The following is a 20609-nucleotide window of genomic DNA, read 5'->3' as shown; positions in this document are numbered from 1 at the left end:
CTAGACGCTTATGCCAGGCTTTCATTACTTGTATTCCCATAATCGCGTGACATAAACACCTGTCATTAATGAGGATGTGTCCTACCAGTCCTTGGCCCCACCTTCCCCCACAATTGCAACATTTTGTCTTTAGGACGCCAAGACTGGTGTGTTTTTTGTTGTGTGTGGGTACCTACTTGGGTATGGGGATGTGTTTGTGAGCGTATCCACAAGCGTGTTTGTGAGGTCGTCAACGAGGCGATTGACTCCTATATTATATTCCACGCTCCTGCACGTCCTTTGGACTTGGTAGTTTTGAAAGAATAGTTGCTGGCTATACGAAGCTCACCTTGGTTGCAATCCAGCGAACAAAGCCAGTACACTATGGAAGAGTCAACGACTGTCACCGCGACCTCGATTGAAGTGCAATGTCCCACCTGTAAGAATTTCTCCTCTACGGGTCCCTACGCAATCTTCCATCGGCAGCTGCTAATCGATAAGATAGGCAGCGATAGGTTCTTGTATGAGATGCAGGGGCAAGTGAGCCGAGCCAACCAGGGCATGGAGTCGGAACCGGAGCTGGGCCCGGAGCTGCAGTCAGAGATTAAGCCCCTCGAGCGAGTGGGGTCTGCTGGGCCGCGACTCCAGCGTTCGGACAAACCGAGCCCGCAAACACCCACGACAGAGCACGAAACGCAGGGGCCGTGCACAGAAAGATACACAGACGACGGTCGCAGCGTGGCAAGCAACAGCAAGCGTGCTGATTCTCGCGGACGCTCAAGTCACCGAGATCGCTTTTCCTGGAGGGCCCGGGGCCGTTATGGAGGCTCTTATGGAAGCGCTGAACGAAAAAGGGGCATCGAGCAGCCATACTACCCCGAATACGACTGGCCCTACCAAAGACGTGATCGTTCTGGCTGCTCGAATCGAACGCGAGACTACGACCCAGATGCCCCATCTGATCAGGACCAACGTCGCTACAACCGCCGACTAGTCAATTACGGAAACTAGCATTGTCGAGCAGGAGACGCTTCATCCCATCCTGCGCAGTTCTCCAGAGGTTTTGAGAAAGGACAAACCGCTGGCCTGCAGCCACATCTTGCGCCGTTCCGTCGGAGCAAGGAGCATGAAACAGCAGGCGGTCCCACGATTCACCTCGCGCGCACGCCCAGGCCAATTTCGCGCTTAGAGCTTGAGATAATGTCTGCCTGCATGACTGAGACAAGGCGGTGCTGTGTGACAGGCACAGCAAGGGGAGGATGTGACGCGGGTTTGTGGACCAATGTACCGATGTAGCGCCCGACGATCGGCGATTGGTTTGAGGGAGGTGTCCGGGGTTGCTGCGACAGGACACAATGCCTTGGCCCCACAAACCCGGGCTGGGCATCACACGATAATGCCTCGACTGCTTCCTCGGTTTTCACCACTCCCGCCCAACAGACCTTCCGCATTCGGCCCAGTCTCAACCCTTGTTGTGTGTGGCACGGTGTGTGATTGTCTTGGCCGCAGGTATGAAATCCTTGCTCAGACGTGGAGGGACAAACCCGAAGCCTTGCAGCCTCGGGCTTTCTTCGACACGGCCCCACATGGCCGGTGCCTTTGACGACACCGACGACACACGAACCGGCCTTCGTCCGCATGTAAGCAGGCGTTCGTCCGGGTCCGTAGCTCCCTCAGCCCGGCATCCAGCGAGGGTTCATGACTTTGCTGGGTGGGGCACAGCCTGACTTGGAGAATGCAGTTTTGTTTACCCTGTTGTGGTCTTGGCTACAATGGGCACCAGCATGCTGGTAGCGAGTGGCCCCACCTGCCAAGCCTCAATTACGGACGCCACTGAAAATCTTCCACAGAAACTCTTCCACGGAAACTCTTCACGAAATGAGTACCACGCGACACTCCGTCTCCCCCCCGGGGAGTCCCGACAATCGCGGTATCTCTCGCCTATATGGCGGAGCTGTGTCAGTCAGGCACGGCTCAGCCTGCCTGCCATAGTGGCACTTGACAAGTCCTGGGTGAGTCGTCCACGCCGGCGGACGAGCGCGCGCGTCATGATGCCGACACGAATGCCGCCCCTGCCGCCTCTACCGGCGAACAAACAAACCGGCTCCACAAACATCTAATGCCCGGGGCAGCAGGGATTCTTTGTAGAGTTGCAATGGGAGAAGCCTGGGCACAGGACAAGACCATCACGTGACACCCGCCGGGCTCAAATGGTACAGCATCTACCTGCCACCCGGAGGCTAGCCGTAGCACAAGGTCGTAGCGCACAGGAGCGATTGCATTCGTGAGGGAGCAGCGAGCATTCCAAGCACCCATTATTGTCAGAAGGCGCCGACAACATACTATGCAGCGCTTGAGGTTTGTGTAATGTTGGCTTCACAGCTTTGCAGACTGGACTCGAGGATCGAGGCAGGGCGGCATCCATTTCCTCCACCACATGGTGGCGGCCGCAGCTGCCAACATGTCTGGATCCACCCCCGAGGACAAACATCATGAGCTCAGCCGGTCCGATCCCATGCCATATCTATGCTGTTGGCTGTACATTGGTCCCGACAGTCTGGTTCGCCCATGCTGCAAGACAGGGCAAATTCGTCACAGCTATTCGTGAGAGATTGCAAGTCTGCCAGACTCGAGTCTGGACATGGCTATAAAATCTGCGCGAGCGCGGGCAACCGCCATCGAGTTCAGAATGACTAGGTAGATTGGATGAATTGAAGCCGCATTTGAGCAAATCAACCCAGGCAAAAGATGGCACGAGCAAGAACGAAGAAATCCACGCCCCACAAAAAGACGACTCACAAGAGACCCCCAGCCAGGCACGAAGAGACCCAGCTGGAGCTTACTGGCCACGAGTTTTTGGAATGGGCGGTGGGCGAGTGCGGGACGAAGCTCCCAGAGGGCACTGCGGCGTCCTACTTCGATTTGCGGGTTTGGTTTGACAAGCTCACCAAGGACCCGAGAGACCAAGTAGCCCGGGGGCGATGGTTGAGCGGTCTACTTAGTACGTGCCAAGGTAATGACATCGCGCGCATCCCTGAGAACAGGAACAGTCTGCTGACGTCCACCAGTGCTTAAAGTACGAAAGCAGACGAGGATTATGGTGGCATGCAGAAGGTTGCAAGGAGTTTGCGCTGTTGAAAGCCAGGCTCAAAGTGCACCAGGCTAGGTTACGTGCGCAGACACCACTCGAAGCGCCAGCGCCAGCATCTCCCCAGACTCAAGCGCCCCCGCCGCTTGCGCTGCAACCTAACGACCCAGCACAATTTATCTGCCACGATTGGCACGATCCTGGCGCCCATGTCGAGCCGTTGACCAGCGAAGTCTGCGGAGACGTGCACACCCCTCATTCCTCCATGACTTACGACGATGAAGATCAGCGAGCGGCAGATCAAGCACTTTACTGCGTTCCTGCTGACAATCAGGAATCCTCGAGCCTCTGTGCCAGCAGCGAAGATTGGGGAGACGTGCACACCCCTCATTCTTCGTCCACTTCCAACCTTGCTCATCAGTGGCCGCCAGCACTGCTGACTGATCAGGAATTTTCCCGTGTTCCTGCTGGCAATCCGGGATTTTCGAGCTGCTGTGCCAGCAGCGTGGACTGGGGAGACGTGCACACCCCTCGTTCCTCCATAACTTACGAGGAAGAATATCAGCGAGCGGCAGATCAGGCACTTTACTGCGCTCCTGCTGGCAATCCGGGATTTTCGAGCCTCTGTGCCAGCAGCGGGGACTGGGGAGACGTGCACGCTCTTCATGCCTTCCCAACTTCCAACCTTCACGATCAGCGGGTGACCGCACTCCAGATTCATCCCGAGGTTTACTACGTGCCTGCTGGAAATGCGGGATCCTTGGTCCTCTATGACGGCAGCGAAGACCGGGGAGATATGTACACCGTTCATTCCCTCTCAACTTGCAAGCTTGGGGATCAGGAAGTAGTGAGCGTCCAGACTGATCAGGAGGTGGCATTCTACTCTGCTCCTGCTGGCAATCAGGGACCCACGAGCTCGGTCTACACGGGCTCTGGCCATCCACATCAGTGGCCCTAGGGGTGAAGCAGTGAGGCCAGCAGGCGTACAAGCCAATAACGACAATAGACAGGCAGCTAGTCCAAACGAAGCAATTCACACAAAATGTTCGCCCAGGAACCGAATGCCAAACGTAGACTATGGTAATCCACGCTTGTCGTTAGCGTGCTTCCTCCGTTTCCCGGGGTACATGCCCACCTCCCTGCCGCTTCACACCAGTTCAGCGTGAGACTGTCAGCAAGGTGCAGCCTGTCGCAGCGGCTTGCTTTGTCCCGTGCTGTCTGCGCACGAGGTGCAGCAGCTTGACTGCTCAATGTGGTGCACTCTTGGACGGCTACACATGCTGGCGAAAGTATCGTCTTTTCCACTGGTTCAGACAAGGCTGGAGCGTCCCTGCTAGAGTGTTCCTACATGTGGGGTAAATGGTGAGAGGAAGGCGCACAAGCTCGACATCTTGGTGGTGCTGAGCTGCATCAGCCGCCCAGCCCTCGCTTGACCAGCATTTGCGCGTGGCAAATCATCAGTGTCGGACAACGACAGCCGCTTTTATGGAGGCAATCAATGCCCCACCACGCCAGCCGAATGCATGACTGGACGCAGCTCGTGCATAACCCATGCAAGGTACACCCTGCAAGCTCGGAACGGAAAGGGGAACGATTCCAGCCTAGGCCCGGCTCAGTGCCAATGGAATCAGCCGGGAAGGCGGCTTGGCGGCTGGGCTGTGCCTCCGGCTTTTTGCAGTGCATCAATTCCGCCAAGCGAGGGGGTTTGTTTGTGGACTCAGCACCCCAGGATGGTGCGCGAGTCCCCTTTCCCATGCCGCAGGCAGGTGGAATCGTCGCGTCACACAAACCCCCACTCTGACAGGGCAGCACAAACCCCCATTCAACCAGAGTCGAGATTCCTCAAGGCTCCTTTGGACCTGTCCGCACTCATGAATCATTAGTGAATTGATCCTGGCTAGGCACTGCACAGGGTAGCCATACCGATGCACGCGCGGCATGCTCGGGAGTCCCATCTGAGGGCAGAGGTCTGGAGCGGGCGGTTGGCCCGTCGTCGAGATTATCCTAGTGGGTCCGCCTGGACGAACATATGGGGAATGGGTTTGTGGGATAAGGTAGACCGTGTAGGGGGCCATGCTACTGAACAAACCCCCAATTTCTTGTCCGGGCTTCCCAGGTCTGTCTGGGGTCCGTGCGTCAGCGGCCCCCTCAAGCACTTGACAGGGTGGGGCTTCTGTACCCATGAGAACAAGTGGAAAATTGTCGGCGTTGATCCTATCGGGACGATTCCGTAAGTCGGCTCTACGCCTGGTGCTGACGAACTGGTGGTCCATTTCAGACTGAGGACACAAGTTCGGAAGAATGAGTATAGCATGGCAAGCACTGTTGGCAAGACTGAGAAGCCTGTCCATGATGAGTCAGCAAATTGCTGCTTGGGATCGTGTCCGTTTGTTTCTTATACCATACAACCGGAGTCTTTATAGAGTGGGGATGGTGTCCACTACTGTACTAGCCAGGATGTTCTAGGTTTGATCTTCTACTATGTAGCTATCCCAATGTGCATAATTGGGAGTTGCGCCTCCATACGCACGTGCTGGCGTGTACATACCAGATTCACCCTTTTGGCGGAATCCCGGTCCAACCTTGACAATTCCACCAAGTCATCAGCATCTGCGGGTCAATGTATGGTTCTGAATGATGTCGGTTTGTGTTTGTTTGTCTGTGTTTGTCTGTGTTTGTGTTTGTTTGTCCGTGTTTGTCCGTGTTTGTTTGTGGATGTTTTGGAGGTTTGTTTGTGGGTGTTGTGATTTACGTCTCGCTGGTCTGAAACTGTCCCAACTCTGTGCCTGCTTGGGCCTCAGATAAATCATCAACGGCCACGTTCTGCCTCGATTGAGAAACTCATGGTAACATGCAAGATAGCTGTGCTTACGTTTGCTTCGACCTTCGACCTTGTTTGATACGTTCAGAAGATGGAATATAGTCGAGGGCACACACGTCGTCCCAAGCCGCAGGAGGAGTTCCACGCCATAGTCACAAGTGTTGTGAAAGAGGAATTCGCAAAATGTCTCACATGGATCGTCAAGCACGGCGAAACCTATGTCAAAAAGACTGCTGCACAAGCGGCAGCTGACGCGACAAATGCCTGGCTTGAAGATCCGAGCCTACGAGGCTGCGTGCAAGCAGAGCTAAAGGAGACTCAGATCAAAATCGAGACGGCTGTACAATCCATACAGAGCATCACCGAAGATATGATGCGACGAAATCGACACTTGGAAGAGCATCAGCAACAGATCATCTCCACGATGGACAACAGGCTGATGGCCAGCTATTCGATGAATGAGGCAAGACAGGCCGAAATAACAGGCCTCATCGAGAAGATGCATGGGCATTTGCAGACCACTGTGACGTCCCAAGCCTCTATCACACAGAAGCTTGTCTCGTTGGGCGAGGCTGTTGTCTTGAATGGCACACAGGCTGAATCCATACGTTCTGAGGTCTGGGAGCAGTTGTCCAACATTGGAGAGCGATTCGATTCTCTGGCGAAACTTCATTATGCTGGCGAGAGAGAACCTGCTCTGACTCCCAAGTCAACACAAGATAATGAGCCCCATCAGGCAATATCGACAATAGAGAGGTCGACCAAGGTTGCGAGAAGTGCAAGCCCGAAAGTGGATACCACCGACGGCCCACAGTCGCGCAAACGCAAGAGGCATGAAGAGGAAACACCAATACCAAGGAAGAAAACGAGGATACAGCCACAAAGGAACAAGGCCAAAGGAAGGTTTGAGAGCGACAAGCAGGAAATACTCGACTGTAGTGAGTGTCCATTACCCGTCAAGCCCGTCTCGCAGATCGACTTTGGCGAGGCCGTCATCGAATGCTCAGGCTGTCGGACATGGATGCATACAATGTGCAATTTTGGCACAAGGGAGAAGGAGGAGCTGCCTGACAAATGGTGGTGCCCCCGATGTCGGCCTCGCAAGAGACCGGTAATCCGACCAATACGTCGTTTGAAAAAAAGATGATTGACTTTCCTTTTGGATCGTTTCAACTCGCGGCATATATGTTTTAGTAGTAGGTGACAGTGTTTTGCTTAATCAATTCTGGTTTAGGGCGCCAGAAGGATTCTCTGAATCCAGTCAATAGCATGTTGGCTGCATGTCACCCTAATCGCCCCGTGGCGGCCTTAAAAGCCATTGTATTCTACCTATTTCTACAACAGTACTCTAAATTACGTCCAGATTTGTGCATTCACCGATAGTCTTACATATTGATAAAGCCAACATGACCCTCAGCGCTATGCGCACGTGCAGTGACACGGCGCTGCGACGCTGGCTGCTACAGTTGGCATGAAACCAGCCCCTATTCCAGATGTCGTCGAGGCAGCTCCTCCCAGAATGGGCGCAAAGATGTCTGCGAGAGAAGAGTGCGACGGAGACCCAGAGCTCGTCTGGTGCTCTGACGCCACTGACGTGGATGTCTGGTCAGGAGGCGTCCAAGGTTTGGTTGCTGTTGGTGTTCTTGCTGTAGTCGGATTTGGTAGCCCCCCTTCGTTTGGTTGCCCGCTTGATAGTGGCATGGCCGGGGAGCTGTGCGAGGGCTGTGGTTGTGTGAGCATCGTCGTGCCGTAAGGCTGCGTCGGGTTTGGCAGTGAATTAGTCGCATGGGTCGGCAGGGCCGGATAGCTGTCAGAGGATTGCGGTTGCGGGGGCATAGCACTGGTGTACTGCGGCCTTGGAGTCGATGGTGAATTAGCGGTGCTAGAAGCCGGCAGACCTGGGATGCTATGCGAGGATCCTATTGGCGTGGGATCCGTGGGCGGGTATTGCAGGGCTGACCTGGAGAAGGTGCTCTGGGGGAGAGAGTTTGGCCCGTGCCACGTTGAGTTGTTTGCGTATGCATGACAATATTGCACAATGCTATTTTCGTCGACATCGTAACCTTCCACCTTTCCTTGGATTGTTCCGTTAATGCAAAGTGACTCGCCGTTGCAGAGCCAGGTCAGCGTGTACGGACCCAACGTCGTATTCTGGAATAGAGACAGCTTTTGCTCAGGCTCGTTACTACAGGAACCGAAGTTTTCCACGTCGAGTAATACAGTTTTGTTATTGCTGAATGAGATTGCTGCCGCATGGCAATCAGCATCTTTCGGGCCGGGGATGGAATTCTCTTGACCAGCCCACAGATATTGCGGTAGGCATTCATGGGCATGCCTTTTTGGGGAAAGCGATGCATGCACAGAAGCCAGCCAACTAAGCAGAAACACCAAACGTCGGATCATTAGACCAAAAGCAAAGGCCCCGAGAAACCATTCTTATACTACGTGGAAGAAAGGTTACCTAAATACGTATGCTACTATTATGTTACACGATAACATCCTGACGAGAATTGCACTGAGAGCACTCTCTACAGGGCTTCCTCTAATCAGGTATTACCATGTAAGGGGTATCGACTGTTCTCATCAATCATAGAGATGATGTCAGATTGTGCTAGTCTTGGGGGGATTTCTGACGTCAGCCCGCGCACCTCCTCCTTTAAGCTAGTTAACTCCTCGTTCCACCGACAACGGGTGACCTCGCTTGTATGGTGTATTCTTTGTAGAGGTGACCGACAGACCATCGTTGGGCACCGGAATGTAGCTGCGAAAGTGCGCTCGAGGACCTCCAGCTGCGTCCAGTCTGTATTGCAAATGCTACAATGCCACATAAGTCGATCTTCTTCCTCGATATGACTATTCAGGACCTTGTCCATTACATCAATCCTATGGGTAACAGCGGCAAGGAACACACAGTAGTCGACATAGAAGTAAGTTCCGTGGATGGGGTGATCGTGACTATGGCCAGACTGTAAGCCTATCACTGAGATACGATGCGGTGAGCCAGACCTTTGAATGATGTAGTGCTCCTTTAAGGCGGCACAAATTCTCAATGTTTCGGCCTGGCTAAGTCCAAGCCTCTGAGCAAGCCACGTGTGGTTTGCCCTGCTAAGTCAGTGGATACCCTTCGGCTTCCGAGTACGAGTAGGTTACATACAGTTTTCTGCGAGATAACTCTCTGACACAAAGACGATATTCTGGCTTGTCGAAGCATAAGCTTGTCACTCTGTTCAGCAGGTTATAGCACCTCTCCATGCTGGATAAGTGTCAGTCGCACGATAGTCAGAAAGCCAGCGGCGCGGGAATGCGACAATGGGGTTCTTTATGCCACTTCTCCCCGCCATTTCGGGCTTCTGTCACAAACAATGGATGAAACATCGTCACGTACACGGTGTGCCACTTCCCAGGTATGTTTGTCTTGGTTGTTCTTTGCCCAACCGTTCAGGCTGTACCCGCTGCCTGGAGTATCATACCTACAATAGGACATGGACTACCCTACAAGTAGCGCCGACATCGGACCATAGCACGTGTAGAGCTCAAACAGTTGGTACCCACTCAGGCCTTTCATGCTCATGATGGCCCGTCAAGGACCACTAGTACTGAGAAAAATACACACGATGTACTGATCTCTGCGTGGAGATTCATACTGCAGCATATAACTCCCTTGGAGAATATTACGAACGGAGTCAAGACTTGATAAGAAGACCAGGTCGACGGTGTCGTCAAGTGTGGTCGGAAGCCTCGGCACTGTTTGGGGCCGGGCAATATTGCTCCACTGCTCGCTGAAGTGGAATACTCAACGCTCACGCGAAGAACTTAGTGAGCTCAAGCACAACCAAATATTTGACTGAGATTTTTGAGCGACATCCCCAGCTCAGAGCAGGAAGGCCGCCTTGCGTGCCATTCAGCTGATGGGCGAGCTCGAGGTGTGTGCAACCACTTCAAAGCCCGGAGCCTTTCGTGGCGGTAGTTCAGTAAACCCAGCTAAGGCCAGAACTTTCCACAGATGTATCATTGGGGACGTGGGCAGAGTCCTATCTCGCCTGTTAGTTCATGACAGACTTGCGCAGCTTCAGAAGAAGAGAAACTCACGGCTTTTGTACTTGTTCTGCAACATATCGATTGAGGACAACGATGGCAGCAAAGATAGCGAGGTATGCGTGCGGCCCAAAGATGAGCTGAGTTTCGTGTATCGATAGCATGGACGCTACAAAGTTGGACGCGGTATAGACTGCAGAGTAGGATGGGAGGATTCTCATTTGGTTCAACAGCTTGATCCCGATGCGCGGGTAGACGAACCCGTTAATGACGCGTATCGATGCTCGGTAGAGGAACGGATCACCGGTTAGGTATGCAGCTGCGGAGAGGCAGAAGCGCATCGTGGTGATCGTCTGATACGTTGGCCTAGCGATTGACCGGTCTCCGACCCTCAACCTTGAAGTCAGGGCAAATGCTGTAAAGGAATGTAGTACGCATAGTAAGAAATCGCCGCCAGAAGGGCCCGGGGTACCATGCAAGGCTCTCAGATGGTATCTGCAGATCTCCATGACTGGTATACTCAGATGACATAATACAAGGACGTACTTTTGCAACCTGAAGCTCGGCTTCGTGACTGGAACCGATCGACGAAAGGTGTGCAAGAGAAAGACGCCTGCATAGGACGAAAAGACCCACAGTACCTCGGCAAACTCGATATTAGGCATCTTGACTTATTCATTTAACACGTACAGGAGCGTGTAAACAGAGGTTAGTACCATGAGTCCTAAGAGACACTGTATCTGTGATATTTATAGTGATTCTGCCAGATATTTCCAAGGGCTTATAATGGTGGACGATTTAATATGGACTGGTTTGTTTGCGCAGGCTTACAAACTCTGATTTTCGGCCCTTTTACGCGACGAGAAGACCATACGTATATTAACGCGTGGTGGGTCTAAACGGAATTATACTACTATGGTAGAGCACCACGCAGGAGCCTTGAACAGAAGCAGCAGTATGATATAACAGATTCTACCAGGGACTTCACCAGGGTGCACATATGAGTTGGCATCTTCCCAAGGCATTAAAGTAGCGGGTCCTTGGGACCTACGGTTTGGAGTACCGCGTCAATAAGTATTAGAGTCACGGCGCAATCATTAAGGATGCAATTCCAAAGAGGGACAAAGCTATGTATTGCTACTCCGTTTGAAGATAAGACGCAGATCTAAAGGACGATGAAGGTGCAATCGAGCTATTGGAAGGACCGCTGTCGGCACGGCGGCTTTCTTATCAAGGAGGTACTGACCAGATCTCCACCAGTCTTACGAACTAAGTGGCGTAATTGACGCTTACCTGTCATGTCATGCATGACTCAGTGTCCTCCAACGGCTCCTATATTCGAGCCCATGAAATACTCCTGCGGGGCAGGTTCAAAGCTCTCTCCCGAATTAACGGTGCGAGGTCAACTGCTCGCAAGATGGCGGAAGCGCTATGAGTGAACTTGACGATGAGGGATCCTGTAATATCATCTTTAATGGACCTCATAGATGAGCAGCAGTATGGCATGGTACAGCCCTCGACAGAAGTTGTCAATTCGCTTAGGCCGGAGCCACTGCAAGAGAAGCGCGAAACCCGTGGAAGCCCGATTCCTGAAATCATGGTCCCCCAACAAGATAGTACGAAAACTGTCTCCGAGGCCTCCGATAGACTTAAAGAGATTGGCAATCCTAATCCGGCCAAATTCCCACTCAGAGATTGTCTTGTACGAAACTCACAAGTCCAAAATAGCTCAACCGAGGAAGCGATGGTGGACGTAAAAGATGCCCCATCACCATCTCACGACCTGATGGAAGCACCTATAGTGCCGAAAAAGAGCGTGAAACGGGGTGGGAACTATACTCCGCAGGCCACCAGGTCGCGCACTGAACAAAGCATCGAGCGGCCCCCCGAGCTGACCCAACAGCTTCAGAGCACCGAAATGAACCTTGATTCCTATGAAGATCGTTGTGTAGGACAAACCGGCTTCCTGGTCCCGCTCGATCCACGAATGGAAAATCTTATTCTGCCTGGCTTGAATTCCAGCATTGACTTCAATAAAGTCAATGAACTCACTACACAACGTGGGACAGAAGACACTAATACTAGTGTCGAAAATCACGGCAAAGATGAGGTGCGGATGCATTGTGATGCCCGTGTCACGGGCTACGAGCTGGAAAGTTACAACGGGCATATCGGAGTGAGACTACCGCACGCTGCGAAGAGTCATCCGATAGATAGAGCTAGCAATAATAATAATGTACCAGGCTTCCAGAGGGAGATCAGACAAAGCTTGCTGTCAATCGGTCACAACGACCCAGGAGTGCTCGAAAGTTCTGGCGTGCTCGAAGAAGACTATGCCACAATGAATCAGGAGTCGCTTTCAAAGCTTGCAGGCGTCTCAAGAGATCTCATGTTTGAGGATTCTGTCTCAAAAAACGCCAGAAATGAGAGACAGAGCCAGCCAGAGTACAACAAGAGGAACAGAGAGGTCGCCTGCTACGGGGCGGAGAACCCAGTGTCGCCCCAAGATCTTCCGACACACTTGATGGAACTAGTGGAAGCTTCTATGTTGAAACAGACCGTTGATGATGAAAGAGGCAAATCTTCCCAAGATGGCTCACTGGAGAGTGTCAGTGAACAAGGAGAAGAAGAAGGCAAGAAAGAGGATAAAGGAACCATTTGCTCAGTAGAAGAGAGACTGAACAATGACTTGGCGATCGTGGCAGTATTCAAAGACATTCCAGCGGCCGGAAGTCCGCAACGATCGATTCGAAACAAGCCTATGAGCTCTATATTTGAAAATTCAGACAGTGTTTCACTGGGAGGAGCTGTCTCCCCGAGAATCGAACCATCCCTGGCCCTTAGCGGAGCACGATTACAATATGATAATGCAGCAGATAGCCCGGCCAATGTCGAGCTTAGGCGCCAACTGGAACAAAGGTCCCAAGAATTAGAAAAGGCGAAGGCCGAGTGCACATCTATCAACAACCTCCTACAAAAGGCATACGAAGAAGTGCAAACTGAGAGGTGCCATATTATGGACATTAAAAAGCAACATGAAGTTGCGTTAAATAGATTAAGAAGTGAGCGGCAGTTGGCCGATGAAGAACGTGAATCCCTAAAGGCAAGTCTGAGCGCAGTTTGGGTCCGGGTGTCCACAGCTCCTGTCAATTGTTCACCTGATCAAGATATCTCCGCAGCAGTCAATGCATATCTCAATCGAGTTGTGAGTGAGCGAGCTGAGCTAGAAGAGCAACATCAGACAACTATTCGAGGGCTTGAGGCTTCCCTGCAGTCCATTCTTGCTCGTCACCGGTGGGCCTGCCAGGTAAACGAAGCAGACACAGAACAGTATACGCTAGCGGGTCCTCTCGCTAGTACGGTTAGCAAGCTCGCTTCTCTATATGATGAGCTTCAAATGAGGCATGACGGACATGTGAGAAATTTCCGAGATTCGTCAACACAATGCAGTGGATACCCGCGCGGAACTAATACTGGTGCGACTCACGGATTCGAACGGCAGTCAGCAGAACTACATGAACTCCAGGCCAAGAAGTCAAACCTTGAAAGGGAATTGCGGAGCTTGGAGATAGAATACAACGTAGAGGCAGCCCGAAGGAAGGCTGATCTATCTCAACCTACTGAGCAGAGTGAAAGCGATGCGCTACACCAAACACGGCGAGAAGTTCAGAGTGCCGACTTCCAAACTAGATTCGGCACCCCTGTAGAGATTGCGAAATATCTTGATATCGCTTCGGCACACCAAGACTTAATTGAGGATATTCATGCATCCTTGGAGCGCGCGAAGCAAATTGAGGCTCTTGGTATGTGTAACCTGGAGAAAAGAGCAAACCCTCGCGAAATGTTAGGACAGCTGGATGCGGCATATGGTACACTCGACAAACTTTATAACGAAGAGAAAACTCGATGTTCGAAAGTCAGGCAGGAGCTTTCGAAACTTAATGAAGCGCATGCATCCACGTCGGCGCAACTGAACGAGGCCAGGAAAGAATGCCAACAACTATCAGAAGATGTAACCAGATTCAGAACCGAATTGCACCAGAAGGTTTCGACAACGAACAAGCCCATCCGCCGGCCCGATAGCGTCGAGCAGGCACCAACGGGCACGTCCACTAGCAAAGGTGGCTTGGGTAAGAGTGGCGTCTCGTGTGAAAAGACCATGCAAGACTTAAAGGCCATCCGCGGCGACATAAAAGCCCTCCAAAACAGCTTCATCACGAGAGGCATTAAACAGCCAGACACAAAGTGTATACAGCCAACTGAGCCGATGACGGACGAGATACGCGCGCTGAAAGCGCAGATGTTTGAATGGTTGGACTTTTGGACCCGGCAACAGGAATTATCGTACGCAAACATGAATAGTGAACGGATTCGCCGACATAGTGTTGGGTGCAAGCAAGTCCAATCCTCCACCTATGAAAGAAAGATATGCAAACTTGAAGAGAACCAAGAGCAATTGGAGTCTCGTCTCGCTCTAGTGGAGGCGGGCTTAAAGGATAAGGAAATAACAAAACAATCGAGTCTTCAGGCCTTGGAGGTGGAAGAATCTCAGCTCGCCCCCATGCACTATGAGATAATGACCCCCACAACGATACTTGGGGAGAAGGACGAAACTTTTAAAGGGGCAATCGAGTACACTTTAGACATGCGGAAAGTTCTCCCAGAACTGGTTCAGATTCACAATCATCTTTGCCCGAAACCCACACCATACGCGGACACTGAAAGCCCACAACGATGGGTCATCGAAGCGCCAAAGAAAGGGATCGCGATTAGATCTCAGAGGAGGAAGAAGAGAGAATACCACTGCGGGGAGTGCGGAAAACCAGGGCACAATTCACGCTCACATAAAGCGCCCCCCATTGTACCTCAGACCAGGCACAAGGTACCAGAGGACAGGCGACGTCGCAGACAAGACTCTATCGCCTAATTAATGTTATCAGAAAGAGAAATGTTCAGTAATATCTATAAAACTGTTCATACAGTCGCACGATTTGGTGTAATATCAGGCGTCATTAATTAAAAAGAAAATGTTCAAGAACCGTTGCACAAACCAATTCCTGCATGCGCCTAAACCCCGGTGCCTGCGCCAGCAAGAACAGTTCTAAGTATGTCTGGCCGAAAGCATTAACAGCTATGATCTTTCTTAGATTCAGGGAGACGATACACGAATTGCCTTAGTATAGAAACATCCCACGCCTCCTACTTATTGAAAAGATGAAAAGATCTGTACCTATATAAGACCGGCTCAGTACTCGGGTAGAGCGGCTTGGATGCTTCCTATTGGCCGCCGAATCAACCGCGCATAGGTGCCGCCTCAGGCAGTGCGGTGATGGGCAGCCGGAGTAGGGGCGTAACCAGGACTTTTGACAGTCACGGTAGCAATACCACAGTCTTTTGTCGCATACCTATCCTGAGCGGAAGTCGGACTCGCTTGAGGAGAGTAGACCTGAGCTCTCGAGCAGTGGTGGCCACAGGTGCAGATGAATGGGCAGGAAACTGGCGAGAGCTAGGTAACTGAAGAGCAGAGCTGCTTTTTCTGGCTTGGCTGTTGTCGTGAGCAGCACTTGACGCATCATCGTTCACAGCTTGGTTGCCGACATTCCAACCGGAGAGTGTGACATTGTTGGGCAGCGAACTGAACTTCTCATGTACTCCTGCATTGAAGAAGTCAAACGGCTCGAGAATCTGAGGCTCAAGGTTGCAGTTCTGGTCGGTACTAAGACCGCCCAGGATGAGCGGGCAAGTGTCCATGCCCGCGGTGCCAGTGTTGCAGGTATTTATGATGGCTTGAAGGGTGTCGGGGTCCCAGCCTGAGATGAAGTCGGCGTGAGAGCTGAAGCCAGTCACATCCCCGTTGGCAAAAACGAAGGGCTGTGTCATACCATCCTCAATCCACTGCTCGTCAAATTCGGGTGTGTTCCAGTAGACCTCAAAAAAGAGACGGGGGACATGGATGTGGCCCTCAGGGCAATCTTTGTAGCCGTTCCCAACGTCCTTTGGCCATTCCATGTTCTTGCGGTAATCATCAAGGCTGAACGCAGGATTATAGCAGGAGGGAAAGTGAAGATCCTGACGGAGAGGTGAGGCGTAACCATTACACTTCTTGACAGGAAAACCGACTCCGGCGCCGTGATTTTGAGGGTCCGGGATGCCAGCCCGGCTCCCGTCAGAGTCCGGGGGGTAAGCGGGGGCGTTGTAGTTCGAGGCCGGACAAGTGAACTGGATATTATTAAAGTGAGGCATGTTGGGATCGAGCTGGATGCTGTAACCCGTAGGAGGGTCTCGTTTGTTGGCGTCGCCGACGAGCATCTTTAACCCTGGTGGGAAAGGGACAAGATCGTCGTGAGTCTTGTCGAAAAAGTAATAGACGTTCATGTAATACATGCTTACCTTTTGAAAGCTGCCATCCTTTGCGAAAAAGAGTTGGGGAACCCAGTAATTACTGAAGTCACGCGCAATTTTGGCAGTGGTACACTTAGAATTCCTGAGCAGATCGTCTCCCTCAATAGTAAGATCAAAGGCATCACCACCCTGGATCATATGGTAGTGGTGCGAGGCAACTCCGGGACTAACAACTGGATCCATTCGCCCCTCCGTTAGAGGCTTATGACCATTGAAACGTAGAACAGTAAATGTAGCAGCCTTATGAGACGCGGTAGCCAACGTAGCGAAGGCACTAAGGATAGTACCAAACCGCATAGTGATTGTCAGGGTGCCTTTAGGATGTATTTTGTACGATAGGATACAAAGTGACGCATAGGATCCTGAAGGCTTGATAAGATGGATATTATATCACGAGAAATCTCGTGTTACGTTATTCTATCTATATGAGGAGAAAATACCATTTGAGTCCTGGTTACGTGGGTGACCAGAAGGAAAAGAAGGTCTGAACAGGCGGAACGGGTGTAGAAAGCAAGTGAACGAAATAATGTATCCAGTCTATAAGATAGTACGGAAGTGTTTCCGAGAGTATGTGACTGATTGAATAGCAAGGTAGCAATATAGCCCTCATTATTACCTAATTCTATGTCATAGAAGATCACGTCTATGAAAGTACGAAAGGATTATTGTATGATAATAACCTCAACAACACCCTAGTGGATTGTGCTCCTATAAATAGGACTATTGGAGAGAACATACTGCTGATATACAATGTCGTTGACGGATACAAAGACTAAGACCCAAGGAGAAAGTAACGAGAGACCTTTACCTCCTACACCACCTCCCTCACGTCTAAGCGAACGCCCGATCCGCTTAGATGCCCAAAGGGTTACCTGGCGCAGCTAAACTATAGCTTCATATAGATCCACATAAATATTCTAGATTGCCCAAGCAACTATAATAAAGTTTATTGTAGGGGACTCCGGGTTGTGATATGAGTCGTAGAATCAATTATATTAGCTACAGTAGCCTTAGCATTCACAGCTCTTGCCTTGTATATTATCAGCTAGGTGTTAGAACTTTCTCGGTCTCCCCATCGTAGGCCCTAAGCCTTTACTCTACGGCGAGGTATCTATGTCTCGAATCTTTCTTACACTGGAAAGGATAGGTACAATCTTTCCAGCAGTTTGTATGAGACTTCAGAGAGGAGTGTAGCCGGAGATTGCCGTCGGCACAAATATAGTCCAGACAACCTCCGCCGCCAGTATGCTTGTTAAAACAAAAGCGATGTCCGTCGTGAAGACATCGGTGTGTGACAGCTAGTGAATAGACCTCATCACACATGTGGCATTGCCACAACCAACGGATGCCCATTTGCGAAACAAATGGTCCTTGAGGAGCCGCGATGGGACACTAATAGCGGAATCCCAGATTATAATTAGCAAAGTGATTGTCAGCACAACGTTACTACAACCCAAGTCATAATGACGGGTCGGAAACCCTTGGAACAACCTATTGCTTTAGTCATGTGTATGAACGCGTTCAGTGCCTCATAATGCATAAAGTTTGCCGTGGCATAATATGTCTTAGTGATTAGAACATAGCAATACCTACTTCAATCATCTATATGGAAAGTCGCATGTCATCAGACAAGACCACGACACCATATCAATCAGTGACAAGACACAACCACGCACTTGGGACTTTCATCTTGCAGGTCAGAGTAGAGTCGTGCTTGTATCGCTGTCTCGCAGCTTCGTGGTGCCGGACAGCCATGAGTGGAAGTTGCTGGAGGTCATTGCCTACGAGCATGACCTTTAGCGTGCACTCAACCAGCCTCGAGTTTCTTATCCGTCATCGCCCGCGTGATCTGAAGTATCGTGTTGCTCTTCTGCGAGTCAACAGTCCCAGTTAGGTCGCTATTATCTGATAGCAGGCTGAACATATCGATACTCAATCTCTCATTAGGACGAGTCCGCCGTGTATATCTTGCCCCAACCAGTTGATGAATTCCTGTCTCCCCATCCTGCCCACATCAGTCTAAGCGATCCACAATTTGTTATCGTACACACCCTTGTCCCTCACCTCTTCTACATAGCGGCATACTACGCGCTCAATATGATTCATTGCGTATATAGGACCCGATGATAGCCAAGCGCGAGGATGGCGGGCACGTAAGTGTGCCTGGTATAATAACGGAGCGACCTTAAAAATGCAACTAGGCAATTGATGACCCACACAAATCCAACATGATCTCCCTCATTCCCCAGCATACTTCAGACGCTCGACCTGCAGCTAGACGAGAGGCAAGACCCTGCGAGATTGAGGGTCGCGGTGTGGTTCTGGACGCGTCATCACCCTTTTTGGTGGTGACCAGAATTATAATAGCAACTACCCTGTCGCTGGCGTCGGCCGGCTGAGCGCCTTCGACTAAGATCTGCGCTGTCCCAAGTCCTGCATTTCGCGGACGGTGTCCCATCCATTTACTCTAAACATACCAGCATCCCCAAGTAGTGCTGGAGAACTCCTATAACCTGTAGATTCCCGTGCGCTGATACACCTACCTCGACATTGTCCGCCTCACGGGCTGCATGGAAACTAGGCGAGATGAAATAGCAGATTCTCCGTCTGTGCGGAGAGCATCGACACTACACTCGCCGCAACGGCGGGGTTCACGGTGGATATAGATGACCAACTATTCTGCTGCAGGCCGAGAATTGTGCTGCTGAGGTTGGTTGTGTGAGCTGTTGAACTAGCTAATGCTGACTGGCAGTTCTGGACCATGAAAGCACGAGTGGGAGCTGTTAACCTTCCGAGCCGTCTCACACTGCAATACATGCAGTACGTGTGTCATGGGAGATTTTAAATGACATGTTCGAGCTAGGCGCCCCGACGGGAGTGCGATACAGTACCCACTAGGCTAGCTGGTCATGAAGAAGGGGAACGGTGCTCAGAAAACCGCCACTAAGGGGGAGAATGTCTTTGCGAGTGACATAAAATCCTTGGACCCAGGCACCCAAATCAACAATAACAACAAGGCTGCTCGAGATAGGATGACGCAGAAATGGTCGAGCGATGGCACGAGCATCAGCCTTAGCACGGCGTCTCGGCTCACAACGGTTACGAAGGTGCAGTGCCTTCAGTTTGCCGGTGCTCGTGAACCTTTGCTGTCAGGGAATGTCAGCAGAATATCTCGCCCTACCGAGGGGAACCACTAACCATGTTCACTCTCTTATACCTCGTGGAGCCATTGGAATGGTCCTGTATATCTACTGGCAGCCCTAATGTTTCTAGCACGGAACAGCGTTCCACAATATGCCGCAAGTCGCTGGTGGTGTAGTTGTAGGCTGATTTAAGATCGTGCTCTTGCCGCTTGCTATCAAGCACAAGGTGTCGAAGATTCTTTGCTACCTTGAATATAGAACCAATGGGGAACGGGCTCATTGCTAAAGAGAGGATTATAGAGAGGTCAACCAAGGTTTCAAAGGGAGCGATTTGATGTAACAACTGAATGATGTGGGGTCGATTATAGTCCGTTGTCTTAACGAAAAGTCGTCGAAGGCGCGTTGGCGGGCAGGCTATTAGGGCTTTGAGGAGAAGGCTTGTGTTCTTGCATCTGATCACCTCTACGCTCTCCAAGTCTCTCGTTTCAAAACTGGGCAACAGGCCAATATCTACGTTCTCGAGACGAATTTCCCTCAGAATTGCCATTGCCTTTGGTTGGTCCATTAGTTCTCGGATGGGCGGCTGGTAAGTCGATTTCATCCGTAATTTTAATGAGCTCAGGTTCCGGCAGTTGTTCAAATGCCAATTGGTCCACCTGATGTCCTCATCAGTCTCCAAGGTCATACAATGAAGCGATTGTATGCTTGAATAAAGGGCGTTCTTGTGCACACTGTCCATATTCGAGGAGAAATGGAGCAAGTTCGCAAGCTCACTACTCCCTATGATTGTGGATAGGACAGTCTGAACGATGCCGGTCGGTACCTTGATCCAGGACGACATGAACATTTCCTTGAATTCCAGAGAACGTACGTGTTTCACCAGGTCCTGCCTCAGGATCAATGTTCGCATGAGCGACTCACTGCACGCGCTCAGTTGGCCGGAACTCGCAGTGAAAGAAAGATACCGATATAGATCTGGCATCACAGCTCGATAAAGTGCACGACTGCAACATGTCAGTGCATATTTTTCTCGAGGTGCTAAGTAGATGGCTACTATGGCCCAGACTTCTGGTGGCAGAAAGCTCATCTCGTTGGCGATAGAAGTGATTCGTCTGCCATTCTTCTTGCGAGACAGAACTCC

The 20609-nt window shown here is 51.2% G+C and overlaps 6 protein-coding genes across 6 annotated transcripts; 3 read left to right on the top strand and 3 right to left on the bottom strand.

The window, feature by feature from the left end:
* Window positions 1-363: 363 nt before the first annotated feature.
* On the top strand, window positions 364-990 carry B0I36DRAFT_356281 (uncharacterized protein; the record flags this gene model as incomplete). Its single annotated transcript, XM_046157590.1, has 1 exon — window positions 364-990. The coding sequence occupies one exon, from the start codon at window positions 364-366 to the stop codon at window positions 988-990; it is 627 nt and encodes a 208-aa protein (XP_046004576.1).
* Window positions 991-3332: 2342 nt separating this feature from the next.
* Window positions 3333-4025, top strand: B0I36DRAFT_369981 (uncharacterized protein; the record flags this gene model as incomplete). The annotated part of the gene is made up of 1 exon (XM_046159857.1): window positions 3333-4025. One exon carries the CDS (start codon window positions 3333-3335, stop codon window positions 4023-4025), a length of 693 nt encoding a protein of 230 aa, XP_046004575.1.
* A 5948-nt stretch (window positions 4026-9973) lies between these two features.
* Window positions 9974-10588, bottom strand: B0I36DRAFT_300057 (uncharacterized protein; the record flags this gene model as incomplete). The annotated part of the gene is made up of 1 exon (XM_046152005.1): window positions 9974-10588. One exon carries the CDS (start codon window positions 10586-10588, stop codon window positions 9974-9976), a length of 615 nt encoding a protein of 204 aa, XP_046004574.1.
* Window positions 10589-11221: 633 nt separating this feature from the next.
* Window positions 11222-14923, top strand: B0I36DRAFT_356278 (uncharacterized protein; the record flags this gene model as incomplete). The annotated part of the gene is made up of 3 exons (XM_046157589.1): window positions 11222-11324; window positions 11411-14460; window positions 14906-14923. 3 exons carry the CDS (start codon window positions 11222-11224, stop codon window positions 14921-14923), a joined length of 3171 nt encoding a protein of 1056 aa, XP_046004573.1.
* Window positions 14924-15293: 370 nt separating this feature from the next.
* On the bottom strand, window positions 15294-16622 carry B0I36DRAFT_256915 (uncharacterized protein; the record flags this gene model as incomplete). Its single annotated transcript, XM_046150983.1, has 1 exon — window positions 15294-16622. The coding sequence occupies one exon, from the start codon at window positions 16620-16622 to the stop codon at window positions 15294-15296; it is 1329 nt and encodes a 442-aa protein (XP_046004572.1).
* Window positions 16623-19219: 2597 nt separating this feature from the next.
* Window positions 19220-19748, bottom strand: B0I36DRAFT_356276 (uncharacterized protein; the record flags this gene model as incomplete). The annotated part of the gene is made up of 2 exons (XM_046157588.1): window positions 19220-19471; window positions 19524-19748. The coding sequence occupies 2 exons, from the start codon at window positions 19746-19748 to the stop codon at window positions 19220-19222; spliced, it is 477 nt and encodes a 158-aa protein (XP_046004571.1).
* Window positions 19749-20609: the final 861 nt, after the last annotated feature.

This window comes from Microdochium trichocladiopsis (assembly GCF_020744255.1).
Source record: "Microdochium trichocladiopsis strain MPI-CAGE-CH-0230 chromosome Unknown B0I36scaffold_15, whole genome shotgun sequence".
NCBI lineage: Eukaryota > Fungi > Ascomycota > Sordariomycetes > Xylariales > Microdochiaceae > Microdochium > Microdochium trichocladiopsis.
This window is presented reverse-complemented; position numbering and strand designations above follow the sequence as displayed.